This window comes from Hypomesus transpacificus, unplaced genomic scaffold, assembly GCF_021917145.1.
Source record: "Hypomesus transpacificus isolate Combined female unplaced genomic scaffold, fHypTra1 scaffold_323, whole genome shotgun sequence".
Taxonomy (NCBI): domain Eukaryota; kingdom Metazoa; phylum Chordata; class Actinopteri; order Osmeriformes; family Osmeridae; genus Hypomesus; species Hypomesus transpacificus.
Window position 1 is genome coordinate 1 of NW_025813851.1, and position 22013 is coordinate 22013.

The 22013-nt window shown below is 45.5% G+C and overlaps 2 protein-coding genes across 2 annotated transcripts; both read left to right on the forward strand.

Annotated features, from left to right (window-relative positions):
- The first annotated feature begins 6 nt into the window (after nt 1-6).
- Nucleotides 7-5753, forward strand: LOC124464222 (nuclear receptor coactivator 2-like). The gene is made up of 3 exons (XM_047016195.1): nt 7-347; nt 561-766; nt 2286-5753. The coding sequence occupies exons 1-3, from the start codon at nt 172-174 to the stop codon at nt 2489-2491; spliced, it is 588 nt and encodes a 195-aa protein (XP_046872151.1). The 5' UTR covers nt 7-171; the 3' UTR covers nt 2492-5753.
- Nucleotides 5754-7323: 1570 nt separating this feature from the next.
- LOC124464220 (PR domain zinc finger protein 14-like) lies at nt 7324-20326 on the forward strand. Its single transcript, XM_047016192.1, is given in 15 exon segments — nt 7324-7384; nt 7432-7790; nt 7793-7907; nt 8155-8195; nt 8299-8409; nt 8411-8485; nt 8720-8743; nt 8745-8967; nt 9133-9257; nt 9260-9361; nt 9567-9635; nt 9637-9654; nt 9656-9670; nt 10378-10597; nt 20226-20326. Coding segments are annotated over 15 exon segments (1659 nt in total).
- The last annotated feature ends 1687 nt before the right edge of the window (nt 20327-22013 follow it).

Sequence of the window (22013 nt, forward strand, 5' to 3'; positions counted from 1 at the left end):
ATCAGGGGAAATATCTTAAACATGCAGGGCAGGGGGGTCCCAAGGACCAGGATTGAGAACCACTGTTATAGCGTACCTGCAATGCAGCCCAGTATGTGATGCAATCAATCTAGCAGCACTAGATAGTGGCTACTGTGTGACCCCTGAGCCCTCTCCTCCGCCCCCTCAGGTATGAGCCAGCAGCCTGATGGAGGATTCGGGGGGCCCGCCACGCCCCAGAGCCCCCTGCTGTCCCCGCGCATGGCCCATGCCCAGTCCCCCATGATGCAGCAGGGCCAGGGCGGAGCCTCGTTCCAGGCCTCCCCAGATATGAACGGCTGGCCGCAGGGCAGCATGGGAGCAAACAGGTGAGCAGGGGCTCCTAAGGACCCCGAGCCAAAGCCCCAGAAGGGATGCCTGTCACATCAGGGCTTAGCAATCCTCTCCTCTGCCTTACTCTTTTTTTTTGTAAAGAAAGGCTTCATGGTGGATGTAAAAACATCCTTTCAGATCGTTTTACCAGGGTTGTCTAGTGGAGCGTTTCCTCACACTGCACCCCTGCCTCTCGTCGTCCTCCACAGCATGTTTGCCCAGCAGCAGCAGCAGTCGCCGTCGTCCCAGTTTGCCCAGCAGCCCAACGGCGCCATGTACAACGTCAACGGCATGAACCTCAACGTATCCATGGCGACCAACGCCAACAGCATGGGTCCCATGGCGGGCCAGATGGGGGTCACCTCCCTGGTGCCCTGGGCCCTCGCCCAGCATGTCAGCTATGGGTCAGGAACAGGTGGGGGACACACAGGCACTGCGACGCTCACCACAGAAACACATTGAAACCAGAAACACACTGTGAAACATCCATCCAGGCAGACTCAATCAAGTCAGAGGCATGGATGCGGCAGTTGTGTTCTGGATGCCTGGGACATGCCTGTGCTTATGTTCCTCGGTCTCAAGACCAGCAGCTGAGCTGCAACGCTTGATTCAGAGGCAGGATAACTTTCCAGTTTTTTTTATTATTTTTTTTTAAACGTGATGGGTGGAATTCTCCACTGTTGAGTGTCCATGTTTCGACAGCCTAGTGCAGTGTTTGCCTTTAAATCAGCCTTCTCTCAGAGGATCCAATCTCCCCATGAACCACTTTGAAGTTTAACTAAATGGAGCCCATAGGATTTTAGGCAGTAAACAAGTATATGTATGGCCCACATGTAATGACTTTCTTTACTTTAACCATTTTGCGTAGCGAATGTTGCAAGGCTCTAAGTGTCTGGGTACACTTATTGAGCATCAGTCCATTTCTAAGACCCAACTCGTGAATAATTTAGTCTCATTAGCTTACGTAATTCTGCCAGACAGAGTTATGGGCCTCAGGCAAGGCTTGGAGACGTGGATGGAGGCTGGTCGTGTCCACTGACAGCCCGACGGATCACTTCAGTACACAGGCTGCTGCTTTTGAGAGCAGCACGTCTAACAACACCCTTATTTGAAGGTCCATCTCTACCTCTCTCTCCTTCTCTCTGTCTCTCCCTCTCCCTCTCTGTCTCTCCCTCTCTGTCTCTCTCTGCCTCTCTCTCTCTGTCCTTCTCCCTCTCTCTCCTTCTCTCCCTCTCTCCGTCTGTCTCTCTCTCTTCCTCTCTCTCTCTCTCTCTCTCTCTCTGTCTCTCTCTCTCTCTGTCTGTCTCTCTCCCTCTCCCTCTCCCTCTCTCAGAAATAAAACACACATGCACATTTGTTTACTTTCACACGCTCTCACAAATGCAGATACACACTGTTCAGCAGTCTCCCAAGCAAGCATAACATGGCTGATACCGTTTTTTGAGCAAATTCAATGCACTGTTAGTACTCCATTACTGGTAAGCAACATAATGTCCATGTGATTGCATCAGAGAGGGCTCTTATTGGTCAAGTGGAATGTGGCCCCCCTGCTGTTGCTGCTAATGCTTTTAGCCCCTAATAAAACGAAATGAATATTTAACCAAGGTGATGCAGTTTAATTGTATGCACTTCGGGCTCTTGTTATAAACTTTGAGGTACTAGTATGTCTGTCCCTTGATTTACCTTCTTGTCATGTTATCGAAATTATTGGCACTTAGATTATTTGAATTATTCAACCCTTGGCCATTAGTGCAAGATGAGGTGATTATGTGTGCGGCTGAGTTAATGTTTGATAGTGTGCTCAGTTAAGACGGTCTGATGGTCGTGTGAGATCCGTCGAGCAGTTTTTTAACACTCCTGGTATTTGTCACATTCATGGGCCAGGTAAGATGTTTTTGTGTTCAGTTGCATCAATCTGTCTCTCTTTATTTCAGAAATACTGTTGACCCATGTGGAGCATGCAGCCAGCACTTCAATGCTACAAGCCAGAGTCTGTTGGTTGTTACCCAACATTCAGCCAACCAACAGGCCTCTGGACCAGCTTGGGCCTGCCCTGACCCAGCGCCCCCAGCCCACCCTCACCCAGCCTGGCCTGGTTTGGCCTCTACATAGCCCCTCTGAGGGCATGGGCCAGGACTGAGGACAGGCGGTTGGGGGGGGTGGGGCTGGGGGGTGAATCATGGGACTTCTCAAAACGCCTAACCCTGCTCTTGTAGAGGCCCGTGAGCCTGTCTGTCTGTCCAGCTGCATTCACCGTGGTGTGACTTACTCCAGACATCCCCTGAGTGGTTCTTCATGCTGACGGACAGGCAGCAGGGGGGGGGGATCCCTTGTCAGATGAATGTATTCCTCTCAGTGGACTGCGGCCATTTGCAATCTCATCTCAAATATATACACAGTTCTTTTTCTCTTTTCCCTCCCCCCCCCCTTTTTCTTCTTGGCCCCTTCTTTCCGATCCCCTTAAAATCCCTCCGTTGCACAATGGCAGCAAAGTGACTCCAAACTAAGTTTTTGGGGGATTCTGAGGAGTGATCTGTAAATGTTCTGCTGTTTTCACCTTTTTGCTGGTTTTTACCGCCTTTTGAATTTAGTTTTTTTCTTTTACAAGTAGAATGAAGATATTCATGGTTTGACAACTTATAATGAAATACACTGCAGAAGAATGGTTTGAGTGAAAAAAATGGTTTGTATGATTAGACTTATTTAGTCAAGAGGTTTATAGTGTATTAAATTAAGTTTTATTTTTTTAATTATTGTAGATTATTCTTTATCACAGTAGCTAGATTGTGTCTGAAGTGGTTTAAAGTGTGAAAGAGGCACTTTTTAATCCTAAATGGTGATATTCTTTCTGAAAATACTTCAAAAATTACCTTGTAAAAATTGGGTTTTCTTTTGGTCCAGTAGTTTCAGAAAAAAAAGATGTTGAAATATCGTATGGTTTAAGAAAACAAGATTGCAGAGAGATTGTACATAATAGCAAGAGTTTTCTCCTATTTATTCTATTCCTTTCGGGTTTGCGGTCTCCCTGGCCGCTCTTTGGCTGCGTCTTGAACAGAAGCAGTGTATTAATGTTTGTTTTGGGGAAGCAGTTCTGAAATCTCAGACTCTGGTATGGTACTGGTGGGGGGAGGGGGGGGGGGGGGGGGGGGGGGGCGTGGTTATCAGACACTGAGGTCAGACTCTATAGGGGGTGTAGGTGTGTGTGCAGTGTATACAGTGTACAGATTATCGCTTGCTTCTCTGCTTATAGCGTGTAGAACTCAACAAAGACGGGACAAAATTCAACACAGCCATACAGTAACTACAAAAATGGAAGTGTGCTTTCTATGTTGTTTGGAGTGAGATGCTAAGCTGCTAGGTGCAAACTGGTCTGGAGTGTGATGTAAACAAGCAATAACCATTACTTGAGGATCTTTGTTTTCTTTCATGATTTCTCTTTTTTTTTTTTTTTTTTTTTTTACTTTCTTTGGTTTTATTTGAAAGAAAAATTTGTTTTGTAATTTTTTGTACAGTTTCCTGGAGATGCTTAGCTCCGCGGTTTCTACGCAGTATTAAAACACATACTTTTTTATGCAGTTTGTATCAAAGCCGTCTAAATCCAATTGTTCCACCTTAGATTATGCAGTCCAGGGGGTATGTGGCTCAGCACTACCTGCCTGTGGACATGTGCAGGTCAGGCTTGGTGGTAGAGGAGGGGGGGTGGAGCTGGGTAACACCTGCCTCTGGGTACTCACAGACCCTCTCTGACTCCAGCCTCTGTTCTATAGTAGATGTCAGAGAGCAAGTCTGCTGGTCATGTATGACCTGCTCTGACACAATCGTAGCCATATTGTTTGACCTCAGGCAGTTTAACTGATGTTTTCACAGACTTTAAGTCTCCTTCCCCAACAGGTTTTTTTGACCTCCTTTGTTAGATCAAAGGCAAGGCCACAGTCTGACCTCAAAAGTACATTTTCCTCTAATCCTAAAGATTTTGATAATGCTGTGTAAGCTTGGCACTATTCTCGAGCAAGCCAAATATCCCATGCCTTTTGAATTGGGTTTCTGAATTCTACCAGCCTATCATTTGGGTATCACATGATGAAGGAAGGACCTAGCACGTTTGAAGACCTGTACTTAGAGTGAGCCATGTTCAAAGAAAACCAAGATGTCACCTCTGAAGTGTGTGTGAATTGGTGTGGATGACAGAGTTTACAATATGAAACGGTGGGATTAATATTTGAATGTATATTGATTGCTGGAATTGTGTGCAGATCTTATGTTGACTGGTATTGGCTGACAATATCAGTTCCAATGTTTTTGTCCAGTTTAACCTTCCCAGAGGCAATTTGGTACCAGCTATGTAGTGATTTTAGCTTTGTAGACTCCTGGTGTGTATTGGTCAGGATTCAGGTGGTGTTTGCTGGGTACAGAAATTGTCTTTCATTTCTCTAGAGATTGTCCTCACTTTGGGCACAAATTGGGCTTTTTCTGAAGTTATGGATTCAAATGTTTTTGTTTTTACAATTTATCTAGCACCCTTTTGATAAATTCTATAAGATTTTTAAAAATTGACATTTGTGATGAACACGTATTTTAGTCGTTTAAATTAAATCATTATCAACCCCCTTTGCAAATTTCCAAAGATTGTCAAGATTTTGAAATGACGATAACGTAGCCATGGTTTTGTAACATTTATATCAGGACTAGGAGCAAACGAATTGCCCCACAAGATATACCGTATCACACAGGCTTTGAATTCAAAAAACACCATTTTACTTTTGATTTTGGACATTTGAAATATCCTTTTTTGTATTGTCTGCCAATTTCTTAGAGCTAAATGCAAGGACCTTGAAATGCTACAAACCTAGCATATTGCCTTAGAATCGTCTGTTCTCGTTCTTGTACATTCTGAAGTTGTATGTATAATATTTGTATAGTGAATCGTGTACAATATTGAATGGGCGCATCATTGCTCAACTCATTTGCTGGAGACTTAGATGCAGCACTCTCTCACTGCTCAGTTTCTTCTGTTTGTGATCGATTGAACTCTGTATTGTTTGTTTAATTTCTTTTCTCTCACAGAACTGTTCTTTGAGCCGTGTTTGGAAAATATGATGCATAGGGATTTTGAAGCAATATGTAATATATTCTATGGACTTTCTGGAGAAAGCTTACAACAGTGTTGCGCGTTCCGAAATGTATTTTTTTCCAGCCGTGTTGTTCACAAGAAAAATCACACTGTTCACCCCGCATCGACGTTTGTAATCCTATAGTGTGAGCATTTTATGCAAAATTAGATATACCGAGAGAAGTTCAAACAGTTATGCAAGTTGTCAACTAATATGGCTTCGCTGATGCTATTTGCAATTTGATGTTGAATAATACCCTTGTAAATAAAGATTCTGTTATTGCAACATTTATTCGAGTGTCTTGATTTGTGCAGGTCGTTTGGGGTGGGTGTGTGCAGTGAGTAAAAGTCGCACTTTTATATGTTATTTGTTTTATATGCATTTTTATAGAATCCACACAGAACTTTGAAAGGTATGTCTAAAAGGTAAAATCTTATTTTAGAAACGAACGAATTACCTACTGCTTTTATATAATATATAGGCTGGGCTATAATTGTGCAAAAACATTGTACCTTAAGTTATTAACCTATACAGAGTCACGCTTGACTATTGTTGTCCATGTCAGGAATTCTACATTTTGTGTTTGTGGAGAGTGGGGAAGTTGTAATTGCACTGCAAAGGTGATTTCCCAGCTGGTTTAGAACGCATCCCACCGTGAGCAGATATCTGACCAATAGCAGAACAGACAGGAAAGAGACAGCCCCACACGTTGAGTGCATAGTTTGTCATTCAATATGCCTTCAACAACACAACACAACCAACACGCAAACAGGCGACTGCTCTTCCTTCACGATCGTATTTCTACCTAACCGTTAGTTTTTTTTCATGAAGTCGTAGAACAAACGGAATGTGACAACATCGACTTAATATGCTTGTTCACTTGTGAAAAGGTGAGTAAAAAAACGCTATTTCTTATTTATGGTGAGGATGGTGTAAATATAGCCTACTAGGCTATATTATGTTTCGTTTCTCTAGACTTCATCTCTCGTTATATTGAGATTGGAAGACCTGCTTTATTTGCACGGGACTTGTCAACTCGGCTGTAGCCTACTTAAAATTGCCTAGGTCTTCCATACTTCATTGGTGTTGACCTCTGCCACCGACCCATTGTTGTTTAATTTGAGTGTCATGACCCTGATTTGTCTCCGAATTGGCTACCAGATATACCTGCGTAGTCACGGGGACACTGTTTTTGAGGATACCAATTTAGAGATATTGATGTGCTTGGTGTGGGTTCTGTCAACTGGAAAAACTCCCAAAACTCCCAATTTTTTATAATATGTGTACTACGCTATTTCGCTTTGGATAAAAGGGCCTGCTAAATTATTCAAATGTAGGCTAGGTAAATGTAAACATGAACCACCGGGCTGAGCTATTAAGTCCCCAAGTGAAAGAATAATTTGTGAAAAAATGTGACACAATTTATATTTGGCATGTTAGCTTTTTCGATATAGATTTCGATGTTTTGGTTTCAGAGTTTCGTTTATTAAAATGGGTTGCCTATAGGCTATGTCAAACTTTTCACGTAAAATAATGTGGCCTAGGTGTTTAAAAATGGCAATAGAATTTCGTCCTATTTTCGTTTTAAGTAAAATACCTGATAGGTTATGTAGTCGTGTGATATCCCAGAGTAGTCTGGTTCATTCAAAATTAAATTACAAGTCTATGACACAAAATGCCTCATGTTTCTTAAAATGTAATTAAATGTCCTCGTTAAGTAGCCTAACCACGGTCTACTCTACATATAGGGTAAATAAAAATGTTGAAAGGATGCGGATCCAATTAATTATAATTTTTCTTTTTCAGGCAAAAACACAGACCAGTTAACTATTTGAGCAAACCCAAAATTGTGCTTGCTGCAATGTCAGTGTCCGTGTCCAGTCTTCCAGTGGTGAAGGACAAGAGTATTCATCCCAGCCCGCTTAAATCTAGCCCTAGTCACGGGACGGCTTATTACCATGCCATATGACGGGAACTCATTACATGGATCTCTTCGCGGGGACCCACAACCTCCTCCATCCGCTGAAGTCTCTCGGCCGTCTGGTCACAGACACCCAAGCGGTCATGCCTTTCAACTTCGCAGGCGGAACATCTCCTTTCATTGGCCATGGTGGACATCAAGCCACTGTGCTCCACGAACAAATCTTCAATGTGTCCAGTATTCCGTACAGGATGCTGCCCGGACATACTATTTACTCCAGGCACGATGAGCATGCTACCGGGCCACTATCGGACTTCAGCAGTCCCTCGAGTGAGAGATCTTCCGCCCCCTCGGCCACGCCGCCCAAGGAAAGTGTATTCCGCCTTCGGGATACTAACTTATCACCGGAGAGAAAATACGCACTTACTGTTTTAGCGAGGACGATCTATTCACAGTTCTCTATGGTTACTCCAGAAACCAGGAGCACCACCCGATCTCAGGTGTCGCACTGCCAGGAAAATCAGGTGAGTTATTTTTTTTTAATCATGTCCCCCATTATGTCACTTCACCTTTCAGAAAATTGATGCAATGAATAACAATATGAAGTAGGCTACCACTTCTTGACAATAAAAATTCCCGTATCGCGTTTTAAAAGTTGTAAAAATATATAATAATGACTTATTGCGACAGATGATTCCTTGAATATTCTTGTAATTTCATCAAAATGCTAATAAACTGTCTTTTGTTTGTTTGTCAGTTTCTGAGAGCCAGTTTCTCTCATTGGGATACTGATGTGCAGGAACTTCCTGAAGGTAGCCTACATGTACTTGACCTATGACCTACTGTTTTGCAACCCTAATTCGTTATTTTTAAATAGCCTGCTAAATGTAATCACAAGTCTTATTTACTTTCCAGGGTTTGACCATCCTCCAGACCACTTGTGGAAATGCATCCCATTATGGGGTGTTCTCAAACAAAGGCTCCATTCCTAAAGGGACTCGCTATGGGCCCTTCCAAGGCAAACTGGGTCAATACGAGTGAGATCAAAACACACGATGACAACACGCTGATGTGGGAGGGTAAGTTACTTATACTCTCCACCGTGTGAAAAATAGCTCTTAGCCTAGAGGTTATAACTTATACAGTGGTTAGGAGGTTCATAGTGGTAATATGCCACAACACAGGGTGAATAGTTGAATGTAAATGATATGCATAATTGTGTAGTGTAAACATATGAGGCCATATGTGTTACAATTTCAAGGCTATTGGCTCAGTTGTGATGCGTAGCTTTATAACATTTCATATTTGAAGTCAAACTCTGTATTGTATTATTCAGGTGTTTGAGAATGGCCGTTTGAGTCCACTTTGTGGACGGCCGGGGTAGCTCTGGGAACTGGATGTCCCTGGTGAAGTGTGCGCGCTTCCCAGAAGAACAGAATCTGATTGCCCTCCAGAGCCAGCGTCAGATCTTCTATGAGACCTGTAAGGACGTCCAGCCGAGACAGGGAGCTGGCTGGTCTGGTTACGGGGACTGTTATGTCCAGTTCCTGGGTATCCCCCTCACCCTGAAGAACTCGCTTGAGGAGAACAACTCGATGCTTCCGGCTGAAGGGTCAGCATTTGTCAAGTTTTATGTACCTTAGACCTATCAGATTGCATAATCATTATTTTGTATCTGTTTTATATTATAGTGTGTTAAATTATAATGAAAAATATAGTTTTCTTTATTGTGATAGGCAGGCTCAGTATACTCCTATGCTCTCCCTATTTCAGATCTTGGAGAAGGTTTCAAGTGCGATCGATGTGGGAAAGTCTTCGCGTACAAATATTACAGAGACAAGCATCTGAAGTATACACGATGCGTGGATCAGGGGCGACCGGAAGTTTCCTTGGTAATCTCTGCAACAGGTCCTTTGAGAAGAGAGACCGATTACGCATTCACATCTTACACGTTCACGAGAAACACAGGCCACACAAGGTGGGTCGATATATATGTTACTATAATTTTTACTTTCCGCCTCTTTCTTTCACACATTTAAATGAAGATTGGTGCTGAAAGAACAGCTCCTTTTTTGTGTGCCAATGCCAATATAAAAACATGTTTTTGCTTTTTATTACTGTTTGTGAAGACGACCTCTGTGAATGATCGTAATAATTATATTCTGTATTTTTCACTGTTGTAGTGTTCGGTGTGCGGAAAGAGTTTCTCTCAGTCGTCCAGTCTAAATAAACACATGCGCGTGCACTCCGGAGGAGCGACCGTACAAGTGTTGTCTACTGTAATAAGGTAGGCATAATTACCGTCCGTCCCGGTGCCGGTGTGCCCTCGGTGGGAGTTTCCGCCTTGACTCAAAGGGAGTTCGAGCTTACCATTTAGGAGCTCCGTCATTTCATGGTGCATTTGGCATGAGCCCCTTATTGTCTCCTGACACAGGCACGCTCGGCTGAGACACTTACATGCTAATTATCGCCAGATGTACACCCATCTCTTTGTTAGCTGAGATTACTCTTTGAATTTACGGCCCTCCAAGGGGCAGAAGTTTTTCCTTGTTTTGTGCTCTCTATTTCATCCTCCTAGTTTTTATGTACTCAAAGACGTTTTGTTTAAACAAATATCTTGTTTTCCCATCAAAATAAGGGGACTCGCCCCTTTATTTTGTCTGAACTCTGAAGAGAATGCTAGGCTTCGTTAAATAGGCTGCAATTGTAGCTTTTCAGAACTATTTGCTGTCTTGACAGTCGGCCTTGAAGAATATAGGCTACAGACTACAGACTGTGAATGTTGTGTCTTCAGGGCACTTACCATCTTTATTTATGTTAAAATTAACCGAACATTGGTGGGCCAATACTCGTCTGAAAGTGGTTGACTTAGAAGAGCGCCCAGGCGAAGCCATCCAGCTTTATAAAGTCCCTTTTCATATTTAGATACAACAGTGAACATTTCATTTTTCGCCGTCACTGTCACTCACTCTATCCTGTTCCCCTCCTCGCCAGGCTTTCACAGCTTCCAGTATTCTGCGCACGCATATTCGCCAGCACTCTGGAGAGCGGCCTTTCAAGTGCAAGCACTGCGGAAAGGCCTTCGCATCGCACGCCGCACACGACAGCCACGTCAGGCGTACCCACACCAAGGACAAGCCGTCTCCATGTGACGTTTGTGGGAGCACCTTTCCAGATGTAGAAGAACTCAAGCACCACATGAAGAATCATACAAGTAAGCCTGATCATATTTTTGTGTATAGATGTAATGAAACAAGCTGCCAAGTAGCTTTGCTATGTTGGAAATGTATACTATTTTACGAATAGTTCTCCCCGTTAAGCTTTCGATTAGTAGGGCCTGTTTGCGGAGTTGCCTAAATCCTGTATTTGAAAGTTTTTTGTTAATTTATTTGTTTGTTTTTGTTCTGACAGAAAGACCGTTTTTGGAAACCGCGGCTCCTCCATCTTTATCCTCAAACGAATCTATCGATGGTGCAGGGATGTTTTCGGTTGGCAAGCCCAGCAGGACTCAGAGACTCCAGGGTGAAAACTTTCCCTTCAGCGGACTGACTGTTCTCAATCCAGAATATCGGCCTTGGAAATAACAGGCCGTGAAAAAACTTCCTTTAAGGAAAACGCCGCTATGAGCCAATTTACAAACAAGAAATTCGTTTTATGATATCAATATAGCCTAACAATTGCATTTATTTAATACAACAACCGCTGTTTTTTGTGTGTCAATGACGTGTCTTTCGTTTTGTTTAATATGTTTATTTATTTAAGGAAAATTCAATTGCCAAAATTGGTTTGTGGCTAAGAGCTACAGTTGTTCATGATATCCTATTTACTGTCTTCGTTGTTTCCGTTATCGAAATTACGCTTCAGAATCAGCACAGTTTACTATTTTTGGGCCCATATTTTTGCCACTCGTGCTATTCGTTTTTATTATTTTAATTTTTTAATAATAAGAAAACGTGTGATTTCATAGTAATCGTGACTCCTACATAAAATGTGTATACTACCTCTCTAGTCCATAATTGTCCGCTATAATAAATGTGATTTTGTACGTTTCCCGTTTGTTGCAAAAGCAGTCGATATGTGTGTGTATTTGTTTGTATAAAAGCCTATGCTTTCTAATTAAAAAATAAAAACTCAGAGCATGACTATAGCTTGTGTCTATATAATGTAACTTTTTAAGATGTCCTTGACTAAATGTTATGCCTGCAAAAGGCCTACCTGATACCTCATACCTCTTGATGAAACGTTTGGAATTAATTTGGATTACATGTAACACAATTCTCAAACGTTCACTCACTCCTGCCAGTGTAAATGAACAAACCACAGCACCAAATGAATGACAATGGAGTGCAGCAATGAGGTGGGCCCAGGGTGGCCCGAGCCAAACACAAAGGCTGTCCTGATGACATCTGCTGCCCTCTCATTGTCCTTCACAGTCACCAACTGTCCCAAATGTGTTCTCCTGAGGCACTGGGAAGAGAGACAGAGAGGGGAGGGGGGGGGGGGGGGGTAGCGATAGGAAAAGAGAGAGGTGGCAGAGAGAGGAAAGAAAAGAGAGCAGAAAGAGTGAGAGAGAGACTGTGGCTGGGGAAGCCGAGAGATGGGCAGAGAGACCATCTCAGTAGTAGTGACAGCGTGGGGTCTGACAAATGACCCAGTTAAGATCTCTGTTTCTGTGCTGAGCTATGTGACCTTTAACACCCTCAATCCATATCTCACACTGTGGGCATCCAGACAGGAGAGAAACACACCACTCATATTGTATTGAACAGCATTTAACCAATATCATACTGTGTTGGTACAGAGCACTGCAGTAGTTTTGAGAGCCTTCTAAAAGGAGAGAGAGATAGAGAGACAGCATCACACAATGTGAGGGCAGACCGAGTTACTTCATGTATTTTAGCAGCAGGATCTCACAATGTTACCCTGTGTCAGAGATGAATGTCTGCCTGGTCTCCCCATGCTTAGTCCAGGGGGCTGGGGCTCGTGAGTAGCTGTGTCCCTCTGAGAGGAGTGGAGGTAGTGGCACATGCTGGCTGGGTACTTAGACTCTGGAACGGATGGACCGCAGGCCAGAGGTCAGGGGTCACACCTCAGCCGACTGTTTAACAGCCCCCTCTCTCCTCAGATGGGAGAAATATGGGATCTTTAACAACTGCAGGCTTAAATCAACCTTCCCTGGAACATCCCAGCCCCTCCCTTGTATACGGGCCTCCATAGAGGCGCGGTGAAAGAGGAGCATTCTCCCCTTGTTTTGTCCCTGGATGAGAGAAAAAGATGGGAGGATGAGAAGAAAGAGAGAAAGAAGGACATGGACTCTTGGAGAGCATTAGCAAGCGGTTCAAAAAGGTTCTTTTTACAAGTGCCTTTTCTGATCATCTAATTCTGATCTGGCTAATTTAGAGGCTGGAGGCTCTGGCGTGGCAACATTTTAATCTTGTTGTTTATATCAATTGATTTCACACTTAACCTACCAGGCAGTTAACAGGCCTTGTCGGATCTCTAGAGGGCTCTCTGTCAGATTAGGCTCTTTATTAATGTGAAATGAATAATATCTTTCCCATCAGAGAGCGATTAACGTTTTACTGCTCAGGTTACCGCAGGTTAATTCCCTCTGAGACGGAATCATAACTCACTGTACAATAAGAGAGGATAGCTTTAGAATATCATACCACAGTCTGAATCAAATCTGAATGAACCTTTATTGTGTTTCATAATTAATGCATCAGAAAGTTATTGCCAGATGAATTCAGGAGCCAAAAGGGTGACTCATCTCTCCTCTCTTCTGGTCCAGCTGGTCTGATCCATTGTCTCCCATTGATTTGTTAAGAGAGGCCAGTGTACAGTGTGTGTGTGTGTGTGTGTCAGACTAATCGCTGGCTCTTGGTTGAGTGGGCTCATAAACACAACCTTAACAGCGTTCAAACCTTCCATCCCTACATTTCTTTGTCCTTTCATATATCTGTCTTTCCTTTCCACAGCGCAACTATTCTACCACTGAGAGAGAGAGAGAGAGAGAGCGAGAGAGACAGAGACAGAGACAAAGAGAGAGAGAGAGAGAGAGAGAGAGAGAGAGAGAGAGAGAGAGAGAGAGAGAGAGAGGAGGGAGAGAGAGAGAGACAGAGAGAGAGAGAGAGAGAGACAGAGACAGAGACAGAGAGAGAAAGAGATAGAGATAGAGATAGAGATAGAGATAGAGATAGAGATAGAGATAGAGATAGAGATGGAGAGAGAGAGAGAGAGAGAAGCAAGGAGAATCATGACCAGGAGACTCCTGGAGGTAGGCTGGCCCATTACTCCATTACCAGCCCATAACAGATGAATCCAACAGATGACTGAGCTCATTCACCATCATCATGACTGAGTAACTAATATATATTGTATTCAGGGTACAACTACATTTAGTCATTTAGCAGAACTACAACAACTACTGACCCTAACCCTGGAGCTGAGAGTCCGATTGGTCCGGTGGTCCTGTCACTCACAAACTGCCTCCCCTCAACTGCTCAGCCATGAACAGAGGCTCACAGGAGGCCATTCATTTGAAGGGAAATTGGAATCAAAACAGCTCATTTCATCAGATCATGTTGTTTTATTCATTCTATCCCCAATATGTGTTGTTTGAAATATTGTATTGATTTGACACTGAATGATTGATACCTTAAAATCTACACTTACAAAAGATGTCAGAAAAAGTAACACAAAGTCGCCCTTTCCCTGTGTTTTACAGAAACACACACTGACATTCTGTTACATTTCTCCCCTCACACTAACAGCAGTGCGGGGGGTACAGGAGGAGCAGCTTGGGGACAGACTGTGGGGAGCGGGTTGCCAGGTTGGTGCTGTTATCTGCTGGTGATTTCCACTGGGACAGTGGACAGTAGAGGCTGCAGTAATCCTGGAGACACAGTGGCTCGGTGGCCTGAATGCAGCTGACTGGATGAATGGCAGATCAAACATCGCAAATCCCCCCTCCAGGACAACCTAGATGACTGTGTGGTTGTGTGTGGGTGTGTGTGTGTGTGTGTATGTGTTAGGAGTGTGTGTGTGCGCGCGCGCGTGTGTGTGTGCGTACATGGTGTGTGTGTAAGTGTGTGTTCTTGCAGAATACATGAGGGCAGATGGTCTTATCCTGCTCCATTGGGGCTGGTGTGGGGTTCCACTGTGACCCTGTCCCATGGGGCTACTCCTCTACAGACCCCCACCCATCCCCAGACCACCTCACCACACCTCAGGTAAAAGACAGACAGAGTTTGTCTCTGACATGGAACAATTTGACTTGATGAGAATCCAAGATCCTTTCTAAAGGAATTACCAGGACATGAACTGACAGTTTAATTTCATTATGATGAACATGACTGAATGAATATTTGACATTGGATCAATGATTAAACGACAATTAAGATGATAGTGATTTTAAGTTATGATGGTTAATTCACAATCCTCTTTCAGTCTTACCTACATTTCAAATGGTCCCATTGTTGTTTCAGGACGGCCAAAATGTCCTATTAATCAAACAGAAAGCACTGAGCAGGGCCTCATTAAAATGCAGCGTCAGAGAGAGAGAGAGAGATGAATCTGCATGTTGCTCGACCTCCTCATTGTGATTTGCAATGTTAGAAAGTGTCAGAAGTCCACTCTTGCTGAGTGCTATCCCTTACAATGGCCCCTGGCGTGCTGTTTGCCTGTCTCTATGCGCAAAGCAGTTGTGAGAGCTCTACTGTTATTCTAGTGTGTGCTGAGGCCAGCAGCAGGGTATCTAGCAGGGACAGGGCCAGGGCACAGGGCTGTGCTGTGTTTGTGTGAATGGGAGGACCAGGAACACTGAGGTGTGACTGGGAGTAGAGATGTGCGTTAGCAACACAGCGACCTGCTGTGTCATGACGTGTGGTGAGGGGGCTATGTAGAGGGGATCCCTGCTCTCTGCATGTGCACGCACACACACACACACGTACGCACACACACACAGAAAGACAAGCACAAAAACACAGACACTACTCTCTGTCTCTGTCTCTCTCTCTCTCTCTCTCTCTCTCTCTCTCTCTCTCTCTCTCTCTCTCTCTCTCTCTGTCTCTGTCTCTGTCTCTGTCTCTGTCTCTGTCTCTGTCTCTGTCTCTGTCTCTGTCTCTCTCTGTCTCTGTCTCTCTCTCTCTCTGTCTCTGTCTCTCTCCCTCTCCCTCTCCCTCTCTCTCTCCCCCTCTCTCTCTCTCTCTGTCTCTCTCTCTGTCTGTCTCTCTCTCTCTCCCTCTCTCTCTCTCTCTCTCTCTCTCTCTCTCTCTCTCTCTCTCTCTCTCTCTCCCCCTCTCTCTGTCTCCCTCTCTCTCTCTCTCTCTCTCTCTCTCTCTCTCTCTCTCTCTCTCTCTCTCTCTCTCTCTCTCTCTCTCTCTCTCTCTCTCTCTCTCTCTCTCTCTCTCTCTCTCTCTCTCTCTCTCTCTCTCTCTCTCTCTCATAGCTCATGTCCATGTGAATCGGCCACTGATGGTCCTGTCATGGCCTTGGTCCATCATCCCGCGGTGCTGGGTCCTATTCTCATGGGGATGTGTCTCTCTGTGGGGCAGCCTGGCTGTGTATGGTTTGCTTGAACTGGTGCTCTGGGGGACCCAGACCCCACAGTGCTGAACACCGCAGGTAGAGGGGATGGGGTCATGCCAAAGGAAACAGAAAACTAGGCCATTTGGTTTAAGTTAACATTCATCCCCTTATTGTCAGCCCTTGTCCACCGTGGATATGTAAACAAGCATGGTAAGCTATTGTATGTTCACACACACAACTCGAACAGACTTGAGATCATCTAACAGGTGAAAACGTAGACCCATAGTATCTAGATGCAAAGGTGAAGGATGCCAGTAGCTGTGTGGTCCCCTGAGAGGCACTGGGACCATATGGACAGGGTACTGCTGCCACATGCACACACACGGCCTCACGACAACACTTCCCTGAGTGGGAGCGTGTGGGTGGTGTTTGGCTAGCTAATCCCCTTCAGATCTCCATTTAGACTAATGCTTAGAGGTTCCTGCAATATGGAGGGATATACACACCCCTCCTCCCTCTTTGGGCAAACATGCCCCCCCTCCCCCCCACTCCACCCTCACCTCTGAGCAAACATTTTCTGTTTCTCTTGGCTCTCTGTGCTACTGTTGAGGAGGGGGCGGGGGACTGGGAGGGGGGGGGGGGGGGGGGGGGGTGGTGGTGGTGACGGAACCCTCCTGTACTGGATTAGCTAATAAGCACTCCTCTCTCCTCGGTTGTCTCTTCCCTCCCTCTGTTCCCCCAAACCACACAGCCACCATCCACACAGGAGGGCTAATGATCTATTCCCCTGCGGACTGCCCAGGAGATGAGAGTGCATGAGTGAGCTGCAAGGTACAGTCTTACCCTGCTAACCCCTTCCCACACACACACACACACACACACACACACACACACACACGCACACACATGCACACACACACACACGGACACAGACAGAAGGGGCTGGTCTGCAACGTGCCCATCAATATCTGTCATTCACATTTAACAAAGCTTACAGCAAAGGGGCTGGGGAGTTCAGCCAGTTTATCAGCCAGTTAGTTCTTTCTACCCTCTGCCCCTCTCCTCCTCTCCTCTATCAGTCCTCTCTTCCTCAAGTTCCTTCTTCTTATCTGTCGCACACCAGAAAACAAGGAAAACTTGGCCTGAAACATAACAATGCAATCAAGCTGACGGAGGACATCTCGAAGTGAAGATGCTACCTGACTAAGTGTCAGGGTGGCTCTGTGCTCTGTGTGTCCTACCCTAGCTTCAATGAACTGCCCTGACGTACCTCCACACCCTGCTCTTTGTTCAGAGGATGTCCAGCCGTGACCCCGAGCAGCCCCCTGAGGTCTGGAGGGGTCAAAGGGTGCCAGCACTTCAAAGATGTGGAGCTCCAGCCCCTTCTGCAGTTCAGCCTGCTCCTGCCTGGATGACTGTTTAAGAGCCTCGTGCACACAGAGGGTGTAGCCCGCGTTATGGAAGACGCTAAACCTGCTTCTCCAACTCCGACAGGCCATAAGTCACCAGCAAGACGCCTGAGTGCTCTACCACGGTAAAGTGGAGACTTTGTGTGAGTGTGGGTGGATGTGATCTACATGTGTGTGTGTGTGTGTGTGTGTCAAAGAGAGAGATCTATACGTGAGTGCTCTACCACAGGAAAGTAGTGACGTCCCGGCTCTGCAGCCACATTGGTCTCTCGCCCAGTGAGACTTGATGTGGTTGTTACTGTTGGAAGACAAATGCCCCTGTCCTGTTGAAACATTCATGAAGCCTCATGACCCTCTCCTTCACCTAATGTACCCTAACAGGCTTTATAGCCCTGTAGCCTAGCAGCAGCTCACAGACCTTCTTCCTGACATCTAACTCCTTAACACCCCACCACCCTGACCCCCTTTGGCAGGTTGAATACCCCACGTTGGTCTTCTTGGTCCCAGAAAGGCCTGTGGACCCGTAGAGCTCTCTCTGTGGTGAACCCTTTGTCGCATCCATCAGATCAAACAACCTGTTGAGGAAACTACTTTTTTTGGGGGTGCTGTCCTGTCGTCCTGATTGTTCCTCATTGTAAATACTATCAATGACTGGCTTGAATAACTTGGCTCACCTCCAGATTGATGCTGCTGCGTGTTGTGCCTTCATCCGACCCCCCCTCTCTTCTCATCTCCTCATGTGGCCAGTGACAACGTAACCTGACTCCACAGGCCGCATTGATCTGTTAAGGTTTTCACTTAAAAAAGCTCCATTAGGGTTGAAGGTTTGACAGTGGATATCAACATCCTTTAGTCCTGTGACAGGTGGACGCGTACCATGACCTGAGAGGCAAGAAGCAAGGAGAGGAGAAAGAGAATAAAGAAATTGGGAAGAGAAGAAGTCAGACTAATAAACAAACATGTAGTGAGGGAAGGGACCAGTGAATGAGCAAAAAATCATTTATTTTAGCAAGTGGAAATTCTGACAGGACACTGTGTGTGTGTTTGTGTGTGTGTGAGTGTGTGTGTGTGCTTGAATGTGAGTATGCATGTGTGTGTGCGTGATGCAGCGTTTGTCCGAGTGTTTGTCGGTGTGTGTGTGTCCAGCCTAGCTCTGGTCCACAGGGACCACTGGCTTTAATAGTGAGTTTTACAGCTCCTCTAGCTGGCCTCCCCCAGTGTTGCTCCCTCCGTGGTGAAGAAGCCATATGCTAAATGGGCTTGGGTTTCCTCTCCTGTTTCCTGGCTCACCATCGGCCCCACACGCTCCCACCCCAGACAGAAACAGATATTCACAGATCCAAAGCTAAAATGCGAAGCTCCATTGATCTGTTGATGCTTTTTAACAATCTCTAACACATAAGATTCATCTCAGTCACAGACACTATGCTTGTGCCATTGATTCATTTGCTACAGCAAGTCAATTAATTAGCAATGGCGACGGTCATCATTGGTTCTCTGTGATCAATAGGTGATGGGTTATGTTATCCTAGCAATCAGAACTGTTGATAGAATACATATTTGTCAGTTGTAAAAGTGACCGTAGTTTCAAAGTACCACATTAAGAAATCGTTACTAGAAAAGTGTATGAATCTTTACCAAACATCTACACAGGAGACAACATAATTGGCAGAGCTGTGATTGATTGGCGCAATAATAGATGCTAGTCAGGATCTCAGTTGCGGTCCATATTTGTGGTAATGGACATGAATTAACTGAAAAAAATGCAGAGCTAAGCAGATAACGTAAAAGTTCAAAAGTTGTCCTGCATCTGAGGCACCACTGCACTCTGCTGTGCTCTGCTGGCCTCACTGCAGATCAATGTCTCTGAAATGGAGCCTGCTGCCTCTCCCTTCCTCCATCTCTCTGTCTCTCTCTCTCTCTCTCTCTCTCTCTCTCTCTCTCTGTCTCTCTGTCTCTCTCTCTCTCTCTCTCTCTGTCTCTCTCTCTCTGTCTCTCTCTCTCTCCCTCTCTTTCCCTCTTTGCATCTCTCTTCTCTCTCTCATGCTCTCTCTCAACTTCCCTCTATATCTCCTCTCTTTCTCTCTTTCTGTCTTTCTCTCTTTCTCTGTCTCTCTCTCTCTCTCTCTCTCTCTCTCTCTCTCTCTCTCTCTCTCTCTCTCTCTCTCTCTCTCTCTCTCTCTCTCTCTCTCTTTCCCTCTTTGTATCTCTCTTCTCTCTCTCATGCTCTCTCTCAACTTCCCTCTATATCTCCTCTCTGCCTCTCTCTCTCTCTCTCTCTCTCTCTCTCTCTCCTCTACAGCAGTCATGCTAATGGTGCAAAACATCAACATGAGGGGTTCTTCCCAGAAGACCTGCCCCATGCATACTACCCTTCTCTCTAAGACACACACACACACACACTTAGACAGAGAGTAGGCGAAGGGGAAACAGAGGTCAATTTCGTGCAAAGCATAGCCTCGCTGCCGAGGGCTCAAGGTGTCCATTTACAAAGTACTGTTCATTAAGGACCATGTCAAACCAGAGACTGACCCAGACACATGGGCAGAACTCTAGGGGGAGGGGACGGGGGGACGGGGTCATTTGACACCTGTCTATCCTAATACAGGAAGCGTTTTTTTCTTACAAACATGAAAAATGAATCAAGCAATTCACTTCAGAGCTGATATGCGGGTTGGTTCACACTGTCTGCGACACATGTAACACCAGTACAAGCAGCTCCCAAAATCTAAGATCCCCTTCCACTCATCATATCAAAACTGAATCGATATCAGAACGTGAGGAGGGCCAGGGTATGTTTTTGGGGTGGGAAAATGGATGTTGTGGAGACATAGAGGCTGGGACAGAAATATGGTCATTCAATCTGTGACATCCACCTGTCATGGAGATCTCTGTTTCCGCCAGGGCAGGATCACGGTGTGGCTGGGGCCTGGTGGGAGGATGTGACACGCCGGCGCCCTGCCAGCGTCACCGGAGCCCAGACCAGCTCCGATGATGATGTCTGATGTCCTGGGGGGGGGGGGGGGGCAGAGGGCAGGTGTAGGGGGGAGCAGGGGTGGGGGGGTCTAGATGTGACCCTCCTCTGGTCTCTGAAAGGACACAGCTCATCTGACTGCACACAGTCTGCGGGTCACAGAGTCTTACATATGGAGTGGCTTTTCAACCTATAAAACATGCGCTAACTGCTATCATCCATAACGATTTATGGATCTGCAAGAATAAACAATGGTACCTCTAAAAATCAATTTCAAATAATGAATTAAATCATGTACAGCTATAAACTAATGTATGGTCCTTCTTCTTTATAAAAAACATAGACTGCTTACATTAGCTAATCATCTGTGTTGCGTTTAAGAATGTGTGTGAGGGCAGCAGCAGCAGCTTCCCTCTGTCCTTGCAATGTTCAGGCCCAGCGATCTATTGATCAGCATGAGTAAGTTAATAAGATGGAGGGCCATTCATCAGAGGGGTAGAGACTGGAACTGCACACGGCAGGCTTAATCAAGTCATCAGCACTCACCGAGCATCAACACTGTAATTAAAGGAAGAGAGAAGAGCGTGTCGCAAGGGAAGAGGAGGAGAGGAGAGGGGAGGAGAGGAGAGGGGAGGAGGGGGAGAGGAGAGGAGAGGAGAGGAGAAGAGACCTGCCTCGGCATGGCCCCAGACAGATAGAGAACTTACACTATCTCTCTCTGTCTTTTTCATTCCCTCCTCACTCTCTCTCTCGTCCATCTATCTCTCCCTCTCTCTTTCTTTCCTCTCTCTCTCTCTCTCTCTCTCTCTCTCTCTCTCTCTCTCTCTCTCTCTCTCTCTCCCTTTCTCTCTCTCTCTCCCTTTCTCTCTCTCTTTCTCTTTCTCTCTCTTTCACTAACCTAGATTGTTGCTTGGAACCCTGTGTGTCTCATGGACTTTAACAATAGTTATGAGTCTACAGTTTGTCTACAGCATAAATTGAATATGCCTGAAGAGAGGATAGCTTTACGGAGGCGATTGTTCTTCCTCCTGAGCAGTTGCAGATGGACGTTAATCTAGCTTGGCTTAATCAACAGCTGAAAAACAATCAGGAAGGTGATCCAAACAGTGCTCCGAAGACAGCACATCCATCCCTCCTTGAATGAGCCCCCCCCCCCCTTCTTCCCCCAGACTAATGACACACACCGCTGAGGAAATCACCAATAATCACCACCATCATCATCCCCTATATTTCACCCGGCAACAGAGAGAGTGGGTCTGCTGGCGGAGAGAGCGATGAGGTCATTTGGGAGTGTGGCGACTAGTTGGGAAACTTCCGGATTTACGCCGGGGGGGCGATGAGTGATAACAGCCCCCGCCACACCGTCACTGGAAGATACGAGAGAAAAGAAGTAGAGAAGGAGGAAGAGAAGGAGATCAGTGGGGACAGCTCAGAAGTTCCAGGTCCTGATGGAGAGAGCAGGAGTCAGTGTGACCTGTCCTGGTCTGGATGACTTTCAGCCCGCTGATTGAGGCCTGCTATGGAGCACTAATCAGAAGGATACTCTGGAAAGTGCCTAAGATTTCCCTTGTTTGTTTTCACGGATTGTCACCATTTCCAAATGTTCCACCACCTGTTGTAACATTTGAACTACATGTTGAGAACAGAACTACATGTTATCTCTCCTCTCTTTACTCTGATATACTCCACGTTTATCTCTCCCCCCCCTCACCTCCCAT

Bases quoted from the DNA above. Each gene is read 5' to 3' on its own strand.
- LOC124464222 (XM_047016195.1), top strand. From the start codon at position 172: ATGAGCCAGCAGCCTGATGGAGGATTCGGGGGGCCCGCCACGCCCCAG. The intron at 348-560 runs GTGAGCAGGGGC...CGTCCTCCACAG, and splicing joins GGCAGCATGGGAGCAAACAG to CATGTTTGCCCAGCAGCAGC. The intron at 767-2,285 runs GTGGGGGACACA...TCTTTATTTCAG, and splicing joins CAGCTATGGGTCAGGAACAG to AAATACTGTTGACCCATGTG.